The sequence below is a fragment of the Balaenoptera physalus genome, assembly GCF_965194825.1.
Source record: "Balaenoptera physalus genome assembly, chromosome: 1".
Taxonomy (NCBI): Eukaryota; Metazoa; Chordata; class Mammalia; order Artiodactyla; family Balaenopteridae; genus Balaenoptera; species Balaenoptera physalus.
The window spans coordinates 178046134-178071937 of NC_138882.1; the positions used below are offsets into that span (position 1 = coordinate 178046134).

General features: G+C 48.4%; 1 protein-coding gene across 6 annotated transcripts in view; it reads left to right on the forward strand.

Annotated features, from left to right (window-relative positions):
* ASAP3 (ArfGAP with SH3 domain, ankyrin repeat and PH domain 3) overlaps window positions 1–25804 on the forward strand; it is a 138223-nt gene that overhangs the window by 92600 nt on the left and 19819 nt on the right. For 4 of the 6 annotated variants that reach the window (XM_082451321.1, XM_082451319.1, XM_082451322.1 and 1 more), the window contains exons 2-3: window positions 22963–23035; window positions 23125–23270. In XM_082451321.1, the coding sequence (XP_082307447.1) occupies window positions 22963–23035; window positions 23125–23270 (219 nt within the window). Of the gene's footprint in view, window positions 1–1530; window positions 1552–22962; window positions 23036–23124; window positions 23271–25586; window positions 25706–25804 lie in introns of those variants that run through there. The other 2 variants (XM_082451320.1, XM_082451325.1) reach the window with 2 other exon arrangements.

Below are 25804 nucleotides of genomic sequence, written 5' to 3' on the forward strand. Positions count from 1 at the left end.
ATTATGGGGTTAATTGACAGACCTCTTTAGACAGGGACTGGGTCTTTTTTGTCCTCATTTCTCTCACAGAGCCTAGCCTAGTGCTTTGCATATAGTGGGGGTACAGGTTTTAATTAAAATAAGAAGCTTTGGCTTCCTTCCTTGGGCAGAACCAGTAGCTTAGAGTCCACCGCCTATGAATGTAGATTGTATTTTACTGGAGGCTCACAGGGAAACTGCCTCAGAGCCTCATCCTGAGGACAGAGAGCTACCTGAGGTTTGTCTTCATTTTGTGACCTAGAAGAGGTCAGTACGATCAGCATCCTTAGGGCTTTCACAGTTCACACTCTTCTCTGGGTTGTTCATTAAAATGTTAGCGCAGGATCAGGAGAAAGGGCTGTACTATGGACCCTTCTCCAGGGACAGAAATGCCCATTTATGCCCGTGCATCTGGCCTTGCCTGGCTTCGTGTGTGTAAGCACTTGTGCGTGCCTGGGGGAGAGAGCCCTTAGGATGGATCTGGAGGCCATAGCAGACTCCCGTCAGGGCTCAACTTTACCCCAGGTTAAGCCAGACAAAACCCAGTCTCCTTTGCCTTTGGGACTTTAGTTTGGTGCGCGCAAAGGTTCATTTTTGCAATAGAAAGGTTTCTGACACCCAAATACAGTTTTGCTCTTCAGCATTTCAGTGCCTCAAAAGTTAGAATCTGACCTTTGGATTGGACTTTCCTGAGGTTTCCTGTTTGGCTTTGCATTTGTGTTTATATTTACATGTAGTTTGATGCTGTCATTACCCCGATCTCAGTTCTGGGCATGACTAACCCCCAGGCTTGAAGCTCCATTTGGCAGAATCAAAATTTGACTGATTCTCAAAGCAAGTGTTCCAGTCCCAGCTGGTTTCCTGGGAGTAACTAGGGACTCTGTCCTGGGACTTGCGGTCTTTTTTTGCAGTCCTGCTAGGAAGGACCCTGGGCAGGTTACAGGAAGCTAGAATGTCAGTGCTGAGGGACCCTTTAAGATAGAGATCACCTAGGAACTCTCTCATTTAAGACAGGGAAACTGATGTCCAGAGAGTGCTACAGACTTATCTAAGCTCCCACAGCTGGATAGTGGAAGAACTGGCATTTCTACCCAAATGTTCTAACCCCTGGTCCTATTCTCTTTCCTTCTAACGTCCCTATGTAATTTCTCTGAACCTTAGTTATTTCACCCTTAAAATTTCACCCTATTTCACCTTCCTTGCTTACCTCTCTGGGTTGTTAAATGTTTTTTGTTTTTAATTAAAAGCTGCTCAAATGTGAGGGAGTATTAAGACAGATAATCATTCTGTCAACCGTCATCTTCCTGTCCTGGGCCCTTTACATCCATCATCTCATTGATATTCACAATAACACAGGTGAAAATGGGCCCAGGGAAGTTAAGGCAGTTGCCTTGTGCCACGTAGTGGCTTTGTCTGACTTTAAGGGCTGTGCTATGTCAGTTCTCCATGGCATTTCTCTGCTAGGCACCAAGAACATAAAGATGCTGCTTAGCTTTGCTGGCTGGTTGGGGAGAAGTAGCCTGTCTTAGCGAGGTAAGTGGAACCCCAGGAGTCTGTCCAGAGTACACAGAGAAGGTATGGTTAGTGCCATAAGAGGCCAGTGGAGCGAGGGAGAGAGAGAGAGAGAGCAGTGAGGACTGATGCAGTCAGGGAGAGCTTCCTGGAGGAGGTGACACTTCCAGATGGGTCTTGAAGGATGGAAGAACTCCATTAAGTGGAGAGGACAGGTGAGTGAATTTGGAGACAGATGGGAAGAAAGCATATTCAGGAACCAAGTAAGCCACTGTGACAGTGCTGAGAATTCATACTATGTCATGTGTCTCAAACTACTGGTGAACTTAAATCTCCCAGTGGGTCTTGGATGAAGCAGTCCACCACAAACAGGGGATCTTCAAGGGCTTGTGTTTTATATATATTTTTTGAGATTTAATGAAGTTTTAATTGAACAAAAGACATACTAATTTTTAATTAAAAATCTAAAATATATAACAGAAAAGACTAAAGTCACTTCTGACCATGTCTCACGATTCCTGTACTCTCCCCAGAGGTAACTGCTATGGAAATGTGCATGCTTCCCAATATCTGTCCTCAGAGAAAATGTATTATCAATAAAGGGGTGGTGGTTAAGAGGAATGTTTGCCTAAGTCGGTATCATGTCTTATAATGCATAGTTTTAAGTTTCATTGGAGTCAAATTTATCTTTTCCTTTGTGACTTTAGTGTCTTTGAATCTTATTTTAGAAAGGATTTCATTCTTAATTCTTAATATTCTTGTGAATTTTCTATTCTGCTTCATCATGTGTCGATGTTTGTTTTACCAAAATAATAACATTTTTATTTTGCAAAAAATAATAAAAATTATGTAGTCTTAGAGATTTTTTTGCCTGCAAGAAACAGAAACCCTCTAAAGCTTATGTTGAAGGGAAATTTGTTTTAAGGATCTAGAGGTGCCTCATGGGACTGAAGAACAGTATAAGTCAAAGTAGACCTCACCCGGGCCTCACCAGGGCCTCATTTGAATCTGGAAAGTCATCAGGAACAAAGGCAGCTGCTTCCTCATTCCCTCTGTCTCTTGCCTCTTGTTTCTTTCTGCACAGCTAAACAGTGCTTTTGCTCACTTGTCATCACACAGGCCCCAAAGGGCATCACACAGTCTTCTGGGGAAGTCAGGCATCTTCAGCCCCCACATTCACGTGACCTCACTGGTCCAGCATCTAAAGGCAACCAAGCCAGTCTTGCGTCCAAGTTCCTGGCAGAGACGTTGATGGCCCAGCCTAGCTTCTGGATTGGTTCCAGAAGCTGGGTCCCCACCCCTGGTTTCATCAGCATAGGTCATGGAGGGATTGACTCAGGCAGGGAAACATGGCCACAGAGACCTACATTGTGGGAGGGGACACTTCTCGGAGAAGAGGAGCAGGGCCTGGAAAGTCCCCACCCGCACCCCCATGTGTCCATGGCCATTTCTCTTCATTTGGCACAATCTAGGCTCCAGGGAGAGGCACTGTGTTCATCCTGTTTTGTGCCTCTGGTTATCCAGGTGTAAAGGAACCCCAGTTTGGAAAGCTCAGGTGTAGTGGAATTAAATAGATGGATTGGAGAGCTCAGAGGGTACAGCATGACTTGGAGGGCCTTGAATGTCATTTAGGCATTTGGGCTTTTTGCTGGACAGTGGAGACCAGTGGAGACCATGTTATCTAAGGAATGGATGAGGCCGGCCCTGCTGAGGGACACAGTGGCCAGCATCATGCATGGGAACTGCTCCATGCCAGGCCCTGTATTAGGCACTGGGTAGACACATTACTTGTTAAGAGACGCAGTCCCTGCTCTACTGAGCTTACAGTCTTCTGGGGAAGACAGGCAGTAAACAGGTAAACAAACAAGTCAGTAATTGCACGTGTAATAAATGTCATGAAGGCTCATTCTCCCTGTCCAGGCCTGCCTTGAGGTTTGGTCCTGGGTCCTCATCTCTTGGCATGCTAGCCTCTCTCCCCAGGCAATCTCATCCACACCCATGGGTTCAGTCCTCTTCCATCTTCAGGTGACTCACACATTTGTACCTTTAGCCCAGACCCTCATGTCCAACTGCTCACTCAGCTGTTTCATTTGGACACGTCAAAGCCACATTCATGACTTCCCCCCCAGGCTGGCCATTCTGGTGTTCCCTTCTCAGAGAGTGGTCCCTCCCTCTCTTCTGGTAAGCAAGCCAAAAGCTCCACATGCTCCCTTCATCACCAAGGGTCATCAGTGTTACCTTCTAAACATCTCTGCCGTCCCTCTACTTCTCTACATCGCTACCCTAGTCCCCATCGTCACCTCTCCCCTGGAACACTGCACTGGACTCCGAACTTGTCTTTCCACATTTACTCTATAGCTCAGTTCTCCCTAATAGCACCGTGTGTCTCTCTCCTTTGCAGCACACATCCTAGATAAATTTTACATTTATTTGCATAATTACTTTGTTAAAATCTGATTTCTCACTAGATTTTGACTTCCATGAGAAAATAACCTATCTCACCATTTTATCCCTGGTATTTACCACAGCACCATAGTAGGAGCTCGGAAAATATCGATGGGAGTAACAAATAAAGAAAAGAAGAAACCTGAGAAGGAGCATTAATAGAGAATAATGGTGTGAGGGTGCTCCAGTTGGAGGGAACATCTTAGGCAAAGGCCCTGAGTCAGTAAAGAACCTAAAGTATTTGTGACACTGAAAGGAGGCCAGAGGAGCAGAAACATAGCGATGGCAAATGGAAGAGTGACAACAGATGAGTTTGGGAAGGTAGGCTGGAGCCAGATCATATTCAAGTTTGTAGGCCCTAGTGGCAAGTTTGGATTTTATTTATTTTGCAGGCAAGCAACATGATCCAGTTTATATTTTAGGACAGTCATATAAGCTGCTGTGTGGAGATGAGATTGGAGGGGGCAGGAGAGGACCCAAGGAGGCTGTTGGCAGTTGTCCATGGAAGAGACGATGGTGCTGTGGATAGGGCCGTGGTTGGTGGGGAAGTGGACAGATTCTAGAAGTATTTTATAAGTAGTAGCATCAAGATTTGTTGATGGGGTGCATGTGGGGAGTGGTCAAGAATGGTTCCCAAATTCCTAATGGAAGAATGCCATTGCCCCTTCCTAGGAAGGGGAAATCTGGGAGAGGAACAGGTTTGGAGGAGAGTCAAGAATTCTGTTTTTACATCTTACAGGTCTTTGAGACATACAAGGGGAGAAATCAAGAAGACATTTAGATATATGAGTTTGGAGGTCAAAGGAGTGGGTGGGCTGGAGATACACATTTGAGAGTTGTCAGCATTGAGATAGTGGGTTTCAAACTTGGATCTGTGTAAGAATCACCTGGCATCATTCCCAGAGAGTCCAATTCAGTAGCTGTTTCTTACTTAGGCTTCTTATTGCAAGTAACAGAAACCAACCTGAGCCGATTTAGACAGAAGAGGAGTGCCCTGAAAGGGAATGTTCAGTAGTTCACAGGATTTCTGGGAAGCTAGAGAACTGGGGCAAGGCAGCAGGGGGGATCTCAGCCAAAATCACTCCACTGAGCCAGTCTGGCGAGGACACTACTGCCTCGCACTAAATGCCACAGCATATACCACCACTGTCCCCTGGGGACTGGGCACCTTCACTGCTGTTGCCATCAGTATAAGAATGCTCTTCCACTCTCTCTGCTCCTGATTCAAAGTCTGTAGTGAGTGCCTCTGATTGGCCAAGGCTAGCTCATACTTACCTGTACCCTAGCTGCAAAGGAGTCTGGAAAAGCATGCATTTGGTCTCGTCAGCTTTTGTAGGAGGCAAGCTCTGCTGAGACTTGTGCAGCAAGTAGTTTCCCAGATGTAAGAGAGAGGTTCAGATACCAGTCTGGCAAAAATGACAAGTGTCCGGGACTTCCATGGTGGCACAGTGGTTAAGAACCTGCCTGCCAATGCAGGGGACACGGGTTCAAGCTCCGGTCCGGGAAGATCCCACATGCTGCGGAGCAACTAAGCCCGTGCGCCACAACTACTGAGTCTGTGCTCTAGAGCCTGCAAGCCACAACTACTGAAGCCCGCACACCTAGAGGCCGTGCTCCGCAACAAGAAAAGCTACCTCAATGAGAAGCCCACGCACCGCAACGAAGAGTAGCCCCTACTCACCGCAACTAGAGAAAAGCCCACGCTCAACAACGAAGACCCAATGCAGCCAAAGATAAATAAATGATTTATAATTAATTATAAATTAATTGTTATTTAATTAATAATAATTAATTTAATTAATTAATTTTAAAAAATGACAAATGTCCTTGGCAGGTTCACCAGCCTGCAGGAGGGTGTCTGGGAATCTGCATCTTAACCAGCACCCCCAAGAGTTGCTCATGCACGTGGTCCATGAACCACATAATGCGTATAGTACATTAGCTGGTTTTAAAGAAGTGGGAGTGGATAAAATCACCCAAGGAAAGGAATGAAGAGGACCTGGGCCCAAGCTCTGGGGAGCTCAGGATCGAGAGATTAGGATGGGAAGAGTAGTTAATGAAGGAGACTGAGAAGGAGCTGCCAATGAGGAAGGAAGGAAATCAAGAGAGGTCCGTGCCTCAGAAGCCAGGGGAGGAATGTTTCGATGAGGGAGCCACGCTCAGCTTTGTCAGATGCTGCCTAGGTGTCCAGAGGTCACATAAGAAAATGACAGAGACACGACCCCTGACGTCAGCAACACGGAGGTCATTGATGACCTTGAAAACTGATTTAGGGGGAAAAAAAAAAAACAGATTTAGTGCTATTTTCCCCTCCACACTGGCCTGGACTGGCTTTGAGGAGGAGGCAGATGAGAATTTTTCCTGAGAAGGGAAGTAGAGACATGGGATGGTGGCCAGGGACCTGGGCCAAGAGGGTTTTCCAGGCCAGACTTAGAACCCAGCTCCATCTGAGCCTAGCCTCTTCCCATTCCAGGCTGCCTCTGCACAAGGACACAGGGTTCTCCTGGAGCGTCAGCCTCAAGCCCAGTCTCACAAAGGCTCCTCACCTCCCCAAATGGCCGTCTTTGAGCCCAACTTCCTTGCCTGGTATTCAGCTGTTCTGGCCACCGAGGTGACACAGGCATATTTGGGGTCAGAAACTGGAGCTTTAGGTCAGAGCAGAAGGAAAATGCTTTCCTCAAAAGCAATTTGGTAGTATAGTCCTCAGACATCTCTGCTAGAAAGTCCCTTTGATGGGCCCAGAGTACATGAGGCAGTGAAGCCCACGGAGGCACAATGAGATCCCCAGAGTCTGGGGCAGGGCCCTGGGCCCCCTTTGTCCTGGGAACTTTGTGAGTGGGCATCACTGGGGTCAGAGAGTGGGCCTCACTGTGAAGGGTACAGGAGGCTGAGCTGGGAACAGCTGCTAAAGGTTTTCTGACTGGGCTGGGTTTTGACCGTGACCGAGCTTTTAAGAACTTCAGATGCTGTTGGCTCCACGCAGACCTACAAATCAGAATCTCCCAAGGGTGAGGCCTGGGCAAGGGAACAGTTAGAAGGTTCCTGGGCAACTGATGAGCAGTCAGAGTGAAAACTACTGTGGTGAGCTATTGCATGCCCCCTTAAGGTTAGTTATTCATTAAACACTATTTATTGAACACCTGCTGTGTACGAAGGCGAGATGGTAGGTTCTGAGGGGATGGAGATGACAAGACAAGGTCCCCATCTGGGAAGAAAGACTCACACCCATGAAAAGATGATTGACAGGGCTTCCCTGGTGGCGCAGTGGTTAAGAATCTGCCTGCCAATGCAGGGGACACGGGTTCGAGCCCTGGTCTGGGAAGATCCCACATGCCACGGAGCAACTAAGCCCGTGAGCCACAGCTACTGAGCCTGCGCGTCTAGAGCCTGTGCTCCACAACGAGAGAAGCCACGACAATGAGAAGCCCGCACACCGCGGTGAAGAGTAGCCCCCACTCGCCGCAACTAGAGAAAGCCTGCGCACAGAAACGAAGACCCAACACAGCCAAAAATAAATAAATAAATAAATAAATTAAAAAAAAAAAAAAGATGATTGACAGCCCACAGCATAGAGGGGTGTGGCTGAGATCTGTGGAGACTGTCCCGTAAGTGAAGTCAGGCAGACCTGGGTTTGAATTCCTATTGGTTGTGTGACCTCGGGCACATGACTTGAATTTTCTGAACCTCGGTTTCCCCATCTGCAAATCAGGGTGATAATAACTATCTTATGGGGTTGTTTGAGGTGATTACATCTAAAGCATCTAGCATCTACCTGGCGCCTAACAGATACTTAATTTTATTTAATTCTCTTTTACTAAAAACACAAGTACACCTGTATATAGGATGGTTAAATAGATTAGGAACCACAGAGAAAAGGGGAGGATAATTGCAACAGGGATGAGGTAATTACTGTGAGTACGCACTAAAATTGTGCAGTCCTGGCACCAGAGTAAAAAGAGAAATCTGTGTACCTTATGGGTGTCCGGGAATGAATAGCTGAGCCTAGGTCTGGATAAGGCAGGTTCTCCCCTCTGCTCTGCCCTTTGCTCTCTCCTCTCTCCCATCCATTCATTTCTTCATCAAACATTCATTGAGAGCCTACCCCATTCTCGGTCCTGGCTACACGTTACAACCCCCTGGGTTGCTTTTAGGTAGATTTTTTTAAATAGAGACAAAATTCATATTACATAAAATGTACCATTTTAACCATTTTAAAGTGTACAGTTCGGCAGTCTTTATTCACAGTATTGTGCAATCATTACCACTAATTCTAGAACATTTCCATCAGCCCAAAAAGAAATACTGTGCTCATTAGAAGTCACTCCCCACTGTCACTTCCCCAGCCTCTGGCAACTTTCAGTCTCTATGGATTTGCCTATTCTGGACATTTCATGTCAGTGAAATCCTACAATATGTGGACTTTTGTGTCTGGCTTCTTTCAGTTAGCATAATATTTTCAAGTTTCTTCCATATCGTCTGGATTGCTTTTAAAGCAATAAAAATAGGAATAGCAAACACGCTAGGCAGTGTTGTAAGCATTTCCCATATACATTTTAACTCATGTAATCCCCATCAAAGGCACAGAGAGATAAAATAACCCAGTAAACAGGATTGCCAAAGAACATACAGGATGTGCATGCAAGGTATGGGACATGCTTATACTAAAAACTATTCACTGATTATCTGAAATTCAAATATAACTGCATGTCCTGTATTTATTTTTGATAAATTGGGCAACTCTGCTAGCAGTAAGTGGCAGAGCCAGGATTTGGACCTGGGCAGTTCAAAGCACACTTGTGTGCCTTACCTCTCACTCCTCTTCTTCCTACTCAGGGACTCTGACTTAACAGGTCTGAAGTGAGGCTCTGGAACCCTTATTTTTTTAAGCACCCCAGCTGATTCCCCTGGCAGCCTGGGGATGTGTCGCAGGGCCTGGGAATACAGAGATGTCTGCTGGGCAAGATGGGTATCATGCAGCCCTCCCTGTATACCTGGCACTGGGCTAGGTACTTAAATGCCCGATCACATTCAGTCTCATGAGATAAGTGCTATTATTATCCCATTTGACAGGTGCGAAAATGGAGGCTCAGAGAAACTAGGTCACACAACTAAGAGTACTGGAACTAGAATTTGGACCTCAGAACAGTGTGATGTCCTGAATTCTTAACCCTTGCTGCCTTTTCTGTGTTCCCACAAGGCCTTGCTAGTATCTATTCATTCATTTACTCACTCATTCATTCCACAAACGTTTACTGCTACTCATGTGCCAGGCCCTGTGCTGGGTGCTGTGGCTATAAAGGCAAATGAGCCAATCCTTGCCCTTTTAGCATTTTCAGCGCCATAGAGATTCAGACGTGGTAAATAAGGGCCACGAATACTCTGATAGAAGGCTGTAGTGGGCACAGGGTGGCATAAAGTCAGTTTTGCCGTGATGGGGAGGGGGTGCCCTGTAAGCTGAGAAGGGAAAGATGGAGTGTTTACTAGGCAGAATGGGAAAAAGGCTTTCCTGGCAGAGGTCTAGCGGCTGGAAACAGTGTGGCACGTTGAGGAAACTGCAGAGTTGGGGAGGACTGGGGTTTAAGGCAGCGGTCCCCAACCTGTTTGGCACCAGGGACCGGTTTTGTGGAAGACAGTTTTTCCACGGACAGGGGGAGCGGGGGATGGTTCAGGCGGTAATGTGCGTGATGGGGAGCGATGGGGAGCGGGGAGTGGCAGATGAAGCTTCGCTGGCTCTCCCGCCGCTCACCTCCTGCTGTGCGGTACCGGTCTGCGACCCGGGGGATTGGGGACCCCTGGTTTAAGGGATTCATGATGACTATCGAGTTGGGGCAGGGAGGGATTCATCCAGGCCAACAAGGGAACCCAGAGGATGGGCGGCGTGGGGCCCTCTGCTGCTGTGTCCAGGAGGGCAGGCTGGTTCTCCCCAGGGTTGGGTGGAATTCAGGGCTTGGGGCCAGGGGTCAGATGGGAATCTTCAGCGATCCTCCTGCAGAGTTCTTGGTCTCTTAGCTCATCACCGCCGAGCAGTCTCCCGAGGAAAATCCCAGCCAGGAAACTTGGGGTTTGTGGAGGCCTCAGCACACACAGAGGGTGCGGCTCCCTTCCTGCAACCCCTCTTCCTCCCCGCTTCCCACCATGCTGCAAGGGGCAGCTGCTGAGGCTGAGCTGGCAGGGCTGGCCGGGTTCCCGGGCTGGGGAGACGGCTTCAGGGGCCCAACTGAAGGGGCGCACAGCCCGCCACAGGCTCCAGCAGCGCAGGAAGGAAAACAGCGAGAGACTGAGGGATCCTGAAATAATAAATGTCAGAGCTGGCAGGAGCCTTCCACGTCACCGCCCAACCCCTCGTTCCAGACAGGGAGTCGGCCCAGGGAGGGAAGGAGACTGCTCAAGGTCGTACCAGGGGCCGGGGCAGACCTGGGGCTGGCCCCAGGTCCTGCTCCAGGCCTTGCAGTGTAGCTCCTCCTGACTGTCCCAGCCTGGACTCTTGGGGGCTGGGGCTGGGGGCTTATCCAGATGAAAACCATTTGGAGACTTTTGCTCCTGCTGGTGGCTGAAGTTGGGGCAGTCTTGCAGGATATGATTAACCCCGCCTCTGAGTCCCGGAGCTTTGACCTGGAAGGGTCATGTCTGTCAGCTCTAAATTGTATAGGTGGGGAAACGGAGGCACAGACGGAGGAAGGAACTTGCTCAGAGGGATACAGAGGGCCTAATGGCAGAGGCAAGCCTAAAATTCAGTGCCTCCCCTCCCTTCCCCCAAAGTGTTTCTGCATTGCTTCTGAAGATGCCTGACTTCCACCGTTAGAAAAAAATATGACCTAATTTAATCTTCACAGTGATCCTTACAGAGATAAGTGGGGCTCAGAGAGGTGTGATAGTGAGAGAAGGCTCTGGAGGCAGAGGGCTCTACACTTCCTAGAGCTACTGACATGTCCCTGAGCCGGTTGCCTCGCCTCCCCCAGCCTCGGTTTTCTCATCTGTAAAATGGGGAAGATATTAACTACCTCACAGGAATAAACAAGGTAACAAAAATAAAATGAGCACTTAGCAAGTGGGGTGGCGGTTGGATTCATGTAATCAGATCAGCCTGGGAGCTTGGAATCCGAGTGTCTCCTGTTGGCCATCTGCTTTGAGCTGGGCTGGGCTGTGCTCTCCGTCACCCAGTCGAGCCTGGGGTTCAGGGCTGCATCCCCTTTCTCCCACTTGGCCTGGGTCTGCAGACGAGCCCCAGAGTCAGTCTTTCTACCACAAGAATTTTTTTTTGGCCACGCCACACGGCTGGCAGGATCTTAGCTCCCTGACCAGGGATCAAACTTGTGACCCCTGCAGCAGAAACGTGGAGTCCTAACCACTGGACCGCTGGGGAAGTCCCATCTACCATGAGAATTTATTGAATCACTCCTCTCTTGTTCAGAACCCTGCAGGAGCTCCTCATCACCTGTGGGATAAAACCTAGAGGTTTGGGTTAAAAACATGGATTCTGGAGCCTGGCACCCTGGGCTGGAGTCTAGGTTCCACCACTTATCAGCTATGTGAGCTGGAGAGATGCCATACCCTGGGCCTGAGGTTCCTCATCTGTAAAACCTCCTGGGGTTGTGGACAGGATTTGGTGAAATAATGCAAGTCTGTCAGGTGCTTAGAAGAAGCCTGGCATGTGGCAGTGATACAGAAGCATCCCCTCGCCTCTCATTAGGAGCATGGACTCCCAGAGGGTCATTCGGGGCCCTGCTTAGCCTGAGGCCTCACTGCTCACCACTTCCTCACCGGCCCTGGTAGGTGCCTGCCCCATAAGCTCCAGGCTGCTCCCCAAATGTGCTGACACTCCTACCCGGGGACTTTACCGAGGCGCCTCTCCCCTCTTAGAGTCACCTTCCCCGTCCTACTTTGCTCCACCACTGTCTCCTCATTTTTCAAGGCTCTGGTGAAGCATCACTTCATCCCAGGGTGGGGTGGGTGCTCCTGGTCTGTGCCGCCCACAGGCTTCTCTTCTGCTCCAGCCTCACCCAGGCCTCCTCAGCCCTTGGCAAGCACATCCTTGTCTATGTTCTGTCTTCCCCACTGGGCTGTGAGCACCTTGAGGGCAGGGCCCAGCCTGACCTCCCTCTCTTCCCAGCACCTTCACGGCCGGGCAAGGTACAGCCGGACACTCAGTATGTGTGGACGAGCCCCTACTGTGTGCCAGTGACTCTGTTGGAGACCTTGCCCCAGCCCCTCCCTCTACCCCACTGGGTGGAGAGGGGCAGGCTTGCAGATTTGAGGTTCCAGGGGAGATGCTTGTTCAGGGAGTAGAGCTGAGCTGGGATTGCCTGGAGGAGGGATGCTAGCGAATACTTCCCAGTCCCACCCTTGCCCCTCCTTGCTGGCCACCCACAAAGGGCCCTGTGGGGCTCCCTGCTTTCTTTGGATCTGCTAATTGGGCAGGTGGGTGAGCAAAAGCAAACTTTGAGCATGATGTGAACAGGACAGCTCACGTTTGCAAGGGCTACAAACTTAGCCAGTCCTTATTGATTCGATTCCCAGTGGGAGGTGGCCGGAACGGCACTGACTATCATTCCCATTTTGCAGATGCGGACCCTGGGGCCCAGAGACTGGAGAGATTGCAGACTTGCTCAGGGTCTTGGTATTGGGTCCAGAATAGAACCCCAGTCTCCTCTCTCGACATCCTGTGCTCTTTCTGCTACGTGCCCTCTTTGGAATTAGGCAGCAGAGCTTGTGCAACTTCCTTTAGCCAGCAGGTCAGCCTTAAGCCCTTCCTGTCTGCCCCTCAAGGACCCTCCCGCCTGGCCCTTGCCCTCCTTTGCCTCTCTCAGGCCGACTTCTCCAAACCCCACTCTCTCCCATCCCATTCCTCTTATCAAAAGCTGTGCCCAGACAGCTGTCCATTGAAAGGGGCCCGCTCATATACTAAGGTGTCAAGGGGTTTCAGGTAACAGTGCAGTGGTCCTCAACTTTTCTGAACATAGGAACCCCCTGTCTTCTTTCATTAACTTCACATTGTAGAAATTTTCAAACACACAAAAGTAGACTCACCCAGCTTCAACAACTTATTTTGCCAATTTTATGTTTTCATCTACTAGCCCTCATTTTTTCTTATGGAGAATTTGGTATATTCACAGAAAACAGAACAAAATGATGAACCTCCATTTGCTCATAACCCAGTGCTGCCCCGTGCCCATCCCAACCTGCTTCCCCAACTCTCATCTTGTTTTGAAGCAAATCCCAAACATCATATTGTTTCAGTCTTAAATATTTCAATACATAGCTCTAAACAGTAAGGACTTCTTTTTTTGCTTACATAACTAAAATGGGATGCCATTCTTGTACCCTGAAACATTAATAATAATCCCTAAATCATCAACTATCCAGTTTTCAAATTTCCAGTTGTCTCATAATCATCCTAACTTCTTTTACAGTTTATTTTTTAAAAAGCAGGATTCAAGTAAAGTCCATTTGTTGATGGGTGTTTTCAGGCTCCTAAGATTCCCCCTCCATCATTTTTGGTTTCGTTTTTTGTAGTCCACAAGAAAACAAACCAGTGGCCTATTCTGTAGTGTCACATCGTCTGACTGTGCTCACTGTTGCGTTCCCCAGGTGTGGTTTAACGAGTTTCTCCATCTTCTGCACTTTCTGTAAATAAATCAGTAGTTAGAAATGAAAAGCCCCAGGGTTTTCTGTGCATTTTTTGTCATTTCATTAAATATTTGAAGTGTAACTCGGTTTGCTCATTAAAATATTGTATTTTATTTTTCACAGTTAACATGTAGTTAGTACATATAATTTCATCTTCTCTCGGACATCAAAGATCAAAGGAGCCAGGATTCTGCCACCTCACAGAAGGACCCCCTTTCTTAAAAATTTATCTTATTCAAATATAGTCGATTTACGGTGTTGTGTCAATTTCTGCTGTATAGCAAAGTGATTCAGCTATACGTATCTATATATATATATAGAGAGAGAGAGAGAGTTACACACACATATTCTTTTTCATATTCTTTTCCATTATGGTTTATCAGAAGATACTGAATAGTTCTCTGTGCTATACAGTAGGACCTTGTTGTTTATCCATTGTATATATAACTGTTTGCATCTGCTAATCCCAAACTCCCAGGCCATCCCTCCTTCACCTCTCCCCTTGGCAAACACAAGTCTGTTCTCTACGACAGAAGGAACCCTTTTTTTTTTAAAGTATTTGTTTTATTTTTATTTATTTATTTATGGCTGTGTTGGGTCTTCATTTCTGTGCGAGGGCTTTCTCTAGCTGTGGCAAGCGGGGGCCACTCTTCATCGCGGTGCGCGGGCCTCTCACTATCGCGGCCTCTCTTGTTGTGGAGCGCAGGCTCAGCAATTGTGGCTCACAGGCCCAGCTGCTCTGCGGCACGTGGGATCTTCCCAGACCAGGGCTCGAACCCGTGTCCCCTGCGTTGGCAGTCAGATTCTCAACCACTGCGCCACCAGGGAAGCCCGAAGGAACCCTTTTTAATGTCAAGGTTTCACTGACCTTTCCTTTACACTTGTACTTTTAGTATTGATTGATTGATTGATTAAGAAATATGGAAAAGGACAAAAAGCTACCATGAATTCAAAAATACGTTTAAAGATTTGTGTCTTATTGATCATAACAGCTGCATTCATATCTGGAATGTGGTCATACTAATTTGTGAGACTTTTTTATTGGTCTGTAGTGCTTACTATATAAGTGTGCCTTCATAGGGCCATGGTAGTAACTCCTTGGACCTCCAGGGCCTGGGGCCCACAGACTGGGAATAAACAAGGGAGTTAGAGTCCAACTGTCCCAGGTCTATCTCGGCCACTTCCTGGCTGTGTGAGCTCAGGCAACTGTCTTTACTTCTCTGAGCCTCACTGACTCATCAGCCAGATGGGAATAAAAGCAATGACTGTCTTATCAGGATGCTATGAGTCTTAAAGGGTGGATGTCAAATTGCTTTACAAACTGTAAAGCCCTGTGCAAGTTTTGGATTGTATTCTTTCCTTAGTTTGTTTGCATTTCCTATGAGACCTGGGGCAAGAAACTCATCTGAGCTTTTGTTTTGCAGTCTGTAAAACGAGGAGGTAATGTTAGATTATCTCCAATATTCTGTGATTTAGTCTCTCAAGGGACAACATCATGGTCCAAAACAAAGCTAGAAACTGGTTTTCTTCTCCTGTGCCAACTATACTTTAATTGGTAGAGGCTACCTGAAGAGCTGCCTCAACAGAATGATGGAACAAAACCAGAGTCAGTGGGAAAAATACTGTGACTGATTAATGATGGCTCCAATGGTCATGGGATGCCACAAAAGGGGTGCCTATGCCCCGTATTATAATGGTCCAAAGGAGTGAATGTCTAATGGTGAAATTTAATCTGCAGCTCTCAAGGCCTTAGCTTTAGCAGCTCTGCCCCCTGGGCTGGGTCGCCATGGTTACCACAGCTGGCTCCGAGAAATCACAGGAATGAAGAATGGCTCCTATTGATGAATCCTGACCCAGGAAGGGGGCATGCAGAAGGCCCTTCCAAGCAAGGCAGCTGGGCATGGCCCTAGTGCTGCCATCTATGATCTTTTGCCTTCAGAGAGCGAGAGCACAGTGTGTGTGTGTGTGTGTGTGTGTGTGTGTGTGTGTGTGTGTGTGTAGAGGGGGTGGGGGGGCCACAAAGGGCAGTATCACCAACTGGAATTCAGACTTTGTCCAGGCCTAGCCAGGCAAGGCTGCCTGAAGGACTCCAGTTGGTTTTCCAAGTTCAGACATGTCCCTGGTACTCTGAGTTTCGCCTGCCTTTGCCAGTGCCTGCCCAGGCTCTTGCATGGACTCTTAGCTTTGAGAGAAATCTAAATGGCCATCACTACTAATCCAAAATCTGGTGCCTGAATCATGCTCTACCACCTGAAGTCCCTAAATACTTCAAGGTCACTCCCTCCAGGGTCACTGATTCTTGCTTAGGAACTTCTTCCTGTGTTTGAGCTGAAATCTGTTTCTGTGTCTCTAATTCTACCTCTCAGTCCTGGAAATCCTCTTCAGGGCCAACTTCAATAAATCTGTTTTCTCTCTAGTAGGACAGCCCTTGGAGTATTTGCAGCTGGGGCCCTGACACTGCTGTCAACTTCCTTTTCTTTGGACAGGTCTCCCTCTGTCCCTCCCTCCTCCCTTCCTGTGTGAGGGGATGTTGAGGGCATATGGTAGAGATGGTTGAGCTGAAATTCAGGCTCAGAGGCAGATCCAGTCCCAGGGTCAAAGAAGCCGTGTCCCTTAACCTCTGTGGGGCAGCTTGGTGTTATGGAAAGAACATTGGCCCTGGATTTGACCAGACCGGGGTCTAAATTATGACTCTGCCACTGTTCAGCATTATGTGACCTGGACATACCTGGACATGTTTCTTCCCCTGACGGCTTCATCTATAAAAATGCAGATGGTGATGCCTGTCTCAAACGGTGGCTGGGAGGGTGACAAGAGTCTGGCCCAGAGCCCTTACTCAGGCACTCAGGACATGTAACATCTTGCACTCTGTGTCTGCCCAGTGACAGAGGTTTCACTGCGGTCCCTCTGTACCTGTGGTTCCCACATCTTGCTGAGCAGGATCATGGGGGTGGGGGGAGGTATCTTTAATTAGCTCAAGGAAAGTTGAGAAATTCCTAAACCAAATTCCGTTTAATTTTGCAATGGATAACATCATTAGCAATCAAATAATAATGTTCTGAGCACTTTACCTATGTGAGTTCATTTAATCTCCCCAACAACCCTATATAGTAGAAACTATTATCATCCTCATTTCGTGAATGGGGAAATTGAGGCACAGAGAGTTCACATAGCAAATACCAAAATGGAGCTAGAATTCTAAACCAGGTAGTTTGGGGCCAGCCTCATACTTTTAGCAATGATGATTTACTGCATCTCTGAAAGGTGGAATTAGACCAGTGATCCCCAAACTGGAGCATGCGACGGAATCACCCCGAGGGCTCTTTGCAACTCAAATCGCTGGGCCCCACCTCCAGATTTTCTGATTCAGCTGAAGAATCTGCATTTCTAACACGTTCCCAGGTGAAGCTGTCAATTCCCTACTTTGAGAATCACTGACTACTGGGGATTGAAAGGACTCCCTGAGTCCAGAGGCTGATTTTTGGGTTTTGTTAACCTATCCAGTCACAGGCACGGGGAATGAGGGCTGATCTCATACAGAGGCAGAAAACAAATCACAGTAAAAATCATACTCATATTTTCCAAATGCCCCAAGCCTTGGCACCATGCTGTTAATGTCTGTGATCTCATCTAAGCCTCACAGTAACTCTGTGAGTTAAGTGGAGAATGAATTTTTTTCCCCGTGTGATATTATCTTTCTCCCATTTTAAAGAAGGGGAGGTTTAGAGATCTGGCTGGATTAGTATCACCCAGGGAGATAGTTTTCGGGAGACTGGGGCTAGAATCGTAGCTTGGGACTCACTGTGCTATGGTAGCCTCATTACTGGAGTTCTAAAAACCTCTGTGCCTTTCTCCAAATCCCTTCCCATCCCCAGGCTTTGATCCGAATTTTCTCCTTAAAATGGTATTTCTTTAGCTTAAATTTTTGCCCCACTGTATCATAGAGGGTAGGTGTTATCAGTCATTTATACCCCAGTGTGAATGATTTTCAAATATTTTCTTGAGAAAAGGGTGATTAGAATTCCCCCCTCTTTGTTTCCCCTTCGGGCACTTTGTGTTTATATGTCTGTGAGCCTTTTGAAGGAAGGGGCCATAAAATAGGCACCAGGAGATGCTTGTTGAAATGAATGAATGATCCTCTCCTTGCCCATCCTTCCCAGAGCAAGCCTCCCTCCTCTAGCACTTCTACCATTTATACCTAGTACTCCCCCACACCGCGTCACAGCGCAGCCTCTTAGTCCAGTGCTCACGGCCAAGCACCACAGCTTAAAGCTTTCCCTGTTCCTCCTAAGCAGACACAGCTCTGCTTTCCCTGCGCTCTGAGGTACCTTGTCCATCTTCCATTATAACCCTAATCACATTGCATTATAAATATCTATTTACTTGGCTCTTTCTTCCCTTAGATGGTAGTGTCCCTAAGAGCTGAGATTGTGCCTCTTATGCAGGATGTGAACACATAGCAGACACTCAATAACTAGGTGAATGAATGAATGAATAGCTGTGTGAACCTTGGTTGCTAAGAGCAGTAGGGGCAGGAATGTTATCTTGCCAGGAAGCCATTTCCTGATATATTTCTGACAAGGGCATCAAGGGACAGTTTGTGGGTGATTAGGATGACTTGCCTGCCTGTACCAGTAAGAGCTAGGTTCAGCTATAAGTGACAGAGTACCTAGCATAACAGTGGCTCAAATAAGATAGACATTTACTTTTCTTTCATATAAAAAACATCTACAGATAAGTAGTCCAGAGCTGATAGGGTGGCTCCACAGTCACCAAGGACAAGGCTACTACTTTGTTGCTCCATCATCCATAATATGTGGCTTCTACCTCATGGTCCAAGATGGCTGCCTGAGCTCTAGACATCACAAATGCATTCTAGATAGGAGAAAAGTATGACAGGACACCCCTCCCTTCCTTTTTTTTCTTTTCTTTATTAAATTTTTTTTTCTTTATTTTTGGAGCAGTTTTAGGTTCACAGCAAAATTGAGTGGAAAGTATAGAGAGTTCCCAAACACCCCTGGCCCTACACAGGCACAGCCTCCCCTACTATTACCATCCCACACCAGCGTGGTACATTTGTTATAATCAATGAACCTACACTGACGCATCATTATCACCCAAAGTCCATAGTTTACATTAAGGTTCACTTTTTTTAAATTTATTTATTTATTTATTTTTGGCTGCGTTGGGTCTTCGTTGCTTTCTCTAGTTGCAGCGAGCAGGGGCTACTCTTCATTGCGGTGCGCCAGCTTCTCATTGTGGTGGCTTCTCTTGTTGCAGAGCACAGGCTCTAGGCACATGGGCTTCAGTAGTTGTGGCACGTGGGCTCAGTAGATGTGGCTCGCAGGCTCAGTAGCTGTGGCGCACGGGCTTAGTTGCTCCACGGCATGTGGGATCTTCCCAGACCAGGGATTGAACCCGTGGTCCCTGCATTGGCAGGCAGATTCTTAACCACTGCTCCACCAGGGAAGTCCCTTAAGGTTCACTGCTTCACCAGGGAAGTCCCTTAAGGTACATTCTATGAGTTTTGACAACTGTATAGTGACATGTATCCACTATCCTGGTATCATACAGAATAGTTTCACTGCCTAAAACTCCTTTGTACTCCACCTATTCATCCCTCCCTTCCCCCAACTCCTGGCAACCACTGATTTTTTACAGTTTCCATAGTTTTGCCTTTTCCAGAATGTCATATAGTTGGAATCCTACAGTCTGTAGCCTTTTCATATTGGCTTCTTTCACTTAGTAATATGCATTTCAGTTTCCTTCATGTCTTTTGTGGCTTGATAGCTCACTTCTTTTTAGCAATAAATAACAGTACATTGTCTTCCAAGTTTTGGCAGTTATGAATAAAGTTGTTATAAACATCCATGTGCAAGTCTTTATGTGGAAATAAGTTTCAACTCATTTGGTAAATACCAAGGAGAGCAGTTGCTGGATCATATGGTAAATGTATGTTTAGTTTTGTAGGAAACTGCAAAACTGGATTCCAAAGTGGCTGTGCCCTTTTGCATTCCCACCAGCAATGTATGAGAGTCTGTTGTTCCGCAACTTCACCAGCATTTGGTGTTGTCAGTGCTTTGGGTTTTGGTCATCCTAATAGGTGTGTAATCCCTCCCTTCCTTTTTCTTTTATAAATCCATTTATTTTATTTATTTATCTTTTGGCTGCGTTGGGTCCTCGTTGCTGCGCACGGGGTCCTCGTTGCTGCGCGCGGGCCTCTCATTGCAGAGTATGCGCTTCAGTAGTTGTGGCTCGCGGGCTCCAGAGCGCAGGCTCAGCAGCTGTGGCGCACGGGCTCAGTTGCTCCGCTGCACACGGGATCCTCCTGGACCAGGGCTCGAGCCCGTGTACCCTGCACTGGCAGGTGGACTCTCAACCACTGTGCCACCAGGGAAGCCCCCTCCCTTCCTTTTAAAACTACTTTCTGGAAGCTAACAAACGATATATCCGTTACATACCATTGGTTAGAACTGTCACATGACCACATTTAGCTGCAAGTTAGGCTGGGAAATGTAGTCTTTTTTTTTGGCTGCGTTGGGTCTTTATTGCTGCGCGAGCGCTACTCTTCGTTGTGGTGCGCGGTCTTCTCATTGCAGCGGCTTCTCTTGCCACGGAGCATGGGCTGTAGGCGCACGGGCTTCAGTAGTTGTGGCACATGGACTCAGTAGCTGTGGCTTGCAGGCTCTAGAGCGCAGGCTCAGTAGCTGTGGTGCACGGGCTTAGTTGCTCCGCGGCATGTGGGATCTTCCCGGCCCAGGGCTCGAACCTGTGTCTCCTGCATTGGCAGGCGGATTCTTAACCACTGCGCCACTAGGGAAGCCCCGGAAATGTAGTCTTTATTGTGAGTGGCCAAGTGGCCATCTGAAAAGTCAGAGTTCTAATTGCTAAGGAGGAAGAGAGAATGGATTGGGAGCCAACCAGCAGCCTCTGCTACACTGCAGGGAAGAGAGAGCCTCTCAAACTAGCTTAAGCACTAAAGGGAGTTTGTTTGCTAGGTTCAGGGGTATTTCATGGAGGCCCAAGGACAGGAAGTACGGAAGGGCCTCTGAGGGTGAAGGATCTGGAAAGTTGCCAGAAACCAGGGCAGCTCTTCTCTTGTGCTTCTCTGTGGCAGCATGGGTCTCATTTGCTTCTTTCTACCCATCTACTTTGTTCTTTTCCCTTTGCTTAAACACTTCCAATCAATTAGCTAGCTTTCCAGAGCCCGATTCCAAATTCCTTGGAGAGAGAATCTGATTGGCCCAGCTTAGGTCAAGTGTCAACCTGGTCCAGTCAACTCTGGCTGGACAAACAAGGCAGCAAGGGCCCAACTGTAGAGGGGTTTTCAGAGAACGGGTGTCATGGGATAGGAAGACTCCCCAAAGGGTATCTAGAGCATGGACATAGACCTCTCAGGTCTGTGTCCCAGGGCTTTGCAAACCAGCATTCATTTAAGTAAACAATTATTGAGCACCTTTAGTATGCTAGGCACATGGATCTGCCTTCTAGGGAGTTTTCTAAATCTCTTTGGAATTTGTTCATATCTTTAACCTGCACTGTCTTTTGGAGTTAAGTCCTAGCTCCTTAAATTAATCAACTCTTATCTTTCCCTTTCAAGTTTCAAGGTGGGAGTCAAGGGCTTTGGCAAACACGTGTTTCCCCGTCTAGGTCTTTGGGAACTACAGACATGTCCGCGTTCTCCCCTCTTGTCTTTGTCTCTCAGATAGAAATGTCTTAGTTCTTTAGCTGAGTCAGTTATGGCCCCCTCTCCCCAGTCTCCCTAAGTCCTCAACTTTCTTTCTTCAGCTCTGGGATGGGCCTCTACTGGTCCCAAACATGAAAGTATCTCAAGGTCATACTCAGGGGACAGACTGTTAGGTTTCTATTCCCTGGAGGAGAAGTACCCAGAATTTGATGGGTACTTTTTAGCATCAGGAGCAACTGCTGACAATCAGAGGTACTGTTCATTTAGGACACACTCTGTGCTCAGCACCAAACTAAACCCTTTATGTGCATCGTCTCATACATACAGTCCTCATAATAACCCTGAGAGGTAGGCATTATTTCCCTCATTTTACACATAGCTAATCAGGGAGCTCAGAAAGAATAGGCAACTTGCCCAAAGTCACACAGCATCTGGGCAGTGGAGCTGGGCTTCAAAACCAGACCCCTCTCCCTCCAGAGGCTTCCCGTGTGCCCAAGGCGTCTGAAAACACTCCGCATTGCCTCCAAGGACTGCCTTGTGCTTGTCCTCCTGTGAGTTTGGTTTAGAATCTTTGCAGATACCATTCCAAATGTTTGCTAACTCTTGCCACATTGAAGTAACTCTTTGGCGATCAAATTTTGATCCCATTATCGTCACTGGACAAAATAGGGGTGGGCTGGGGTCAGGGTGCAGCCATCGTGTGTGGATGGAGCACTGTATTAGGGCACCTCCGGAAGCCCAGCTCTACTGCTTCCCCACTATTTGACTCTAGGCAAGACCCTCCCCTCTCTTGGCCTCAGTTTCCTCATCTGTGGCTCTGTGGGCCCTTTGCAGCCCTAATTCTGTAATTTCCCACTTAACTATGCATTTCATGAGGATTTCATGAGGTTGGCAGCTTCTATACCCCACTGAAAGAGGGGTGTGTCTGGGAGGTTTCCATCCGGGCTGAGCTGCCTGGGGTATGTGACTCCTGCACGTGATGCTGTCACATCTTCTGGCTTCCCCACAGTCTGCTGTTTGTTCTTCAACCCCTGGAATTTGGGGTTGCCTGATATCGTCCCAGCAATTCTCTCCAGGGGGTGCTGAGTGTCCACCTCTACCCTCCTCATCTCACTGCCCACCGATGGTGTCCCAGCCTCTTCCTCCTTATCCTCACGTGGCTGCTTACTGAGCCTGGGGTTTGGGGAACAAGTCTTTCGCCATCTGAGTCTTTCGAGAATATAGAGATGTCCATGTTTTCCTCTGGTATTTTGCTAAGCGTCGTGTATGTATCGTCAAATCATTCTCTCAGCAACTCTGTAGTGTCATCCTCATTTTGCAGACGAGGCACCCTAGGCTCAGAGAGGCAAACAGATTTATCTAGGTTGACACACTAGTTAGTGCCAGAGCCGAGATTCAAACCCCGGCCTGGCATACCCCACTATGCCACGTGCCTTGGAATTGCTGTGTTTCTTGTCCCACATGAGGAGAAAAGCCTGGCCTTCCTGGCGTGGTGTGACTGATCTGTGGCTTCCCACGTGGTCTGGGTGGGGGAGGGTGGTCTGTTTATGTTTCGTCGGGGTGCAGGGGGACCCTAGGGAGGGAACTATGGGTGTGTTTGGAGGGTGGGATCGCAGAGTCAGGCACCCTTCCCAGCTGAGCATCCCTGAACCTCTGTCCACATTTGCTTCCAGATGCTGGAAGGAGACCAGGCCATCCTACAGAGAATAAAGAAGGCTGTGCGGGCGGTCCATAGCTCCGGCCTCGGTGAGTGAGCCTGCTTGGTGCCAGCCTGGCGAGGCAGCCCTTTCCCCAGCTCCAGCCTGGAACTAACTCTGCGCCTCCCTGCTCCACAGGGCACGTGGAGAACGAGGAGCAGTACCGAGAGGCCGTGGAGTCCTTGGGCAACAGCCACCTGTCTCAAAACAGTCACGAGCTGTCCACCGGCTTCCTGAACTTGGCCGTGTTCACCCGCGAGGTGGCCGCGCTCTTCAAGAACCTGGTGAGGCCCTGCTCCTCTTTCACTCAGCCTCAGCCCAGGCTCAAGGCAAATCTAATCAGTGACTTAAAAACCCGACTGGGAAAGGGTTGGTTTCCACTCTTCTTCCAGGTTTCCCTTGACCTCTAGTCTCCCTTGACCTCTGACCCATGACCCGAGGTTCCTTTCCAGTTCTTTTTTTTTTTTTTTAATATTTATTTATTTATTTTGGCTGCTCCGGGTCTTAGCTGCAGCATGCAGGATCTTTAGTTGCGGCATGCGGACTTCTTAGTTGCGGCGTGCGTGTGGGATGTAGTTCCCTGACCAGGGATTGAACCCGGGCCCCCTGCATTGGGAGCGCAGAGTCTTACCCACTGGACCACCAGGGAAGTCCCCCTTTCCAGTTCTGACCTCCTATTTGCATTCTTCTTCCTCTCTGACTTCCTTCCGGCCGGCGTCTCCTCTCCCCTCTCTCCCTCCCTCCCTGCCCTCCTCCTTCTCCCCTGTGGTGAGCAGCCAGGAGCAAAGGGGGTCTCACAGTGGGGAGGAGCCCCACTCAAGGGAGGGCAGGCTCAGGTTCCTGTCTTTGCACCACTGCCTCTCCTTCACCCTCTTTGTCCTCTGCTTTCCCAGCCATACCCGCTTTGTCCTCAAAGGCGAGAACGTGCCTTGCCTCAGCAAGCCTCTCAGCTCCTGCACGTAGCCCAGTGGCCTCAGGTTCCTTCCTGAGATGGCCTCCTCCCCGTCAGCCAAGTCCCCGCCTCAAGGCTACCCCAAGACATGAGCTCTTTCCTGGTGCAGGCATGGTTCTCAGTACTTCACGTGTGTTAACATTTCATCCTGGAGCACAGCTCTGTGGGGTTGTTTTTACTATTGTCCCCGCTGTACAGGCTAGGAAGCTAAGACATGAGGTTAAGCACCTTGCCCGAGGTCACACAGCTGATTTGAACCCAGCATCCGAGCACAAGCCTGGCTGTACCACCTCCCAGGAAAGCCTCTCTCCCTTCTCCCTCTAGGCTCCATAGCTTTTGGCCCAGCTTTCGTGGCTCAAGCTCCACCCAGGGCCCTTCCTGGCTGGCGGGGACCACATCATCTCTACGAGGCAGTTTGCTTAGTGATCAAGCACCCACACCTCAGGCTTAGACTCAGGCCTTGAATCCCTGCTTTGCTGCTCACTAGGTGTATGACCCTGGGCAAGTCCCTCAGTCTGCTCAAGCCTCATCTGTAAAATGGGGATAACAATGGTCCCCACCTCACAGAGTGGTGATGAGGATTTCGCAAGTTAAGTGCCTGCTCCGGGGTAGCGCTCAGTTAACATTAGCTGATATTGCCGTCTGTCATCATTTTGTCTCTTTGCGTAGCACTGCCTCGCACCCTGTCCTGCATGTAGAGGCCTTTAACAGTGTTTGGGTTCAACTGAATCAGTGACGTCTTTTGTCTTTACCTCTCCTCCCCTTGTTTCAGTCAAACTAGTGTTTGCTGAGGGTCTTCTCAGTGGTGGGCGATGTACCAGGGGCTGGTGACACAGGGAAGAGTCAGACTGCCTCGGAGAGCCACAGCCTAGTCGAGGAACTGAGATGTGAAATGACACCAAGCAAGACCAGCAGTGTGGCACAAACTCAAGGACCCAGCAGCTTGGGTCAGAGGCCTAGGGCTGCCATGGCTCAGAAAAGGGGAGGTCAGGATAGGCCACAGGAGGAAGTAGTCAGGAAGGCTTCCTGGAGGAGGGGAGGCCAGAGCTGTACCTTGAAAGGTGGGCTAAAATATTAGATAGGCTGTTTTGAGTTGCCAAATGACAGAAATTCAACTCAAACTAGGTTAATTTTTTTTTTTATGTCTTTTTCTCTCTTTCAATCTTTTTTTTTTTTTTGGCCACGCCACATAACTTGTGGGATCTTAGTTCCCCGACTAGTGATTGAACCTGGGCCCACCCAGCCCCAGCAGTGAAAGCACCGAGTCCTAACCATTGGACCCCCAGGGAATTCCCTAGGTTAATTTTTAAAAAGAGAATTCACTGGCCCCTGTAATGGGAAGTCCAGGTATGCAGCTGGTCTTAGGCTCCTTTTCTTTCTCTTAAAGAGTTTCTCTCTGTCTCTGCTCAGTGGGCAGGCCCAGATTCACACCTTACATAAAAAAGACAATCTTTCTTCCGTGACTTTGGCAGAAAAGTCCCAGGAAGTATTCTGATTGGCTGGCTTGGGTCACGTGCCTGTTTCTGATCCAATCACAGTAGCCAGAGGGTGGGGCACTCTGGTCAGCTCTGACTCCTGTGTTCACCCCATGTGACCATAGGGAATGGGTTCCCCACATTATAAGGGGAGTGGAGGAACTAGCCAGACAGAAACAACAGATGGGTGCTACAGGTGGACCTCAGAGGGTCCGAGAGGAGAGGTGAGGGTGTCCCTCTGGCAAAGGGACAAAGACAGGCTGACCATGGATGCCGTGGATTGAGCAGTGAGGTGATAAGGCGGATTAGTCAGGGGAGGGGAAGAGCTTTCACAGGAGGCCGACCCCGCCACCCCTTGTACTCCTTCACCTTCTTGTCTTTCTCTCCCCTG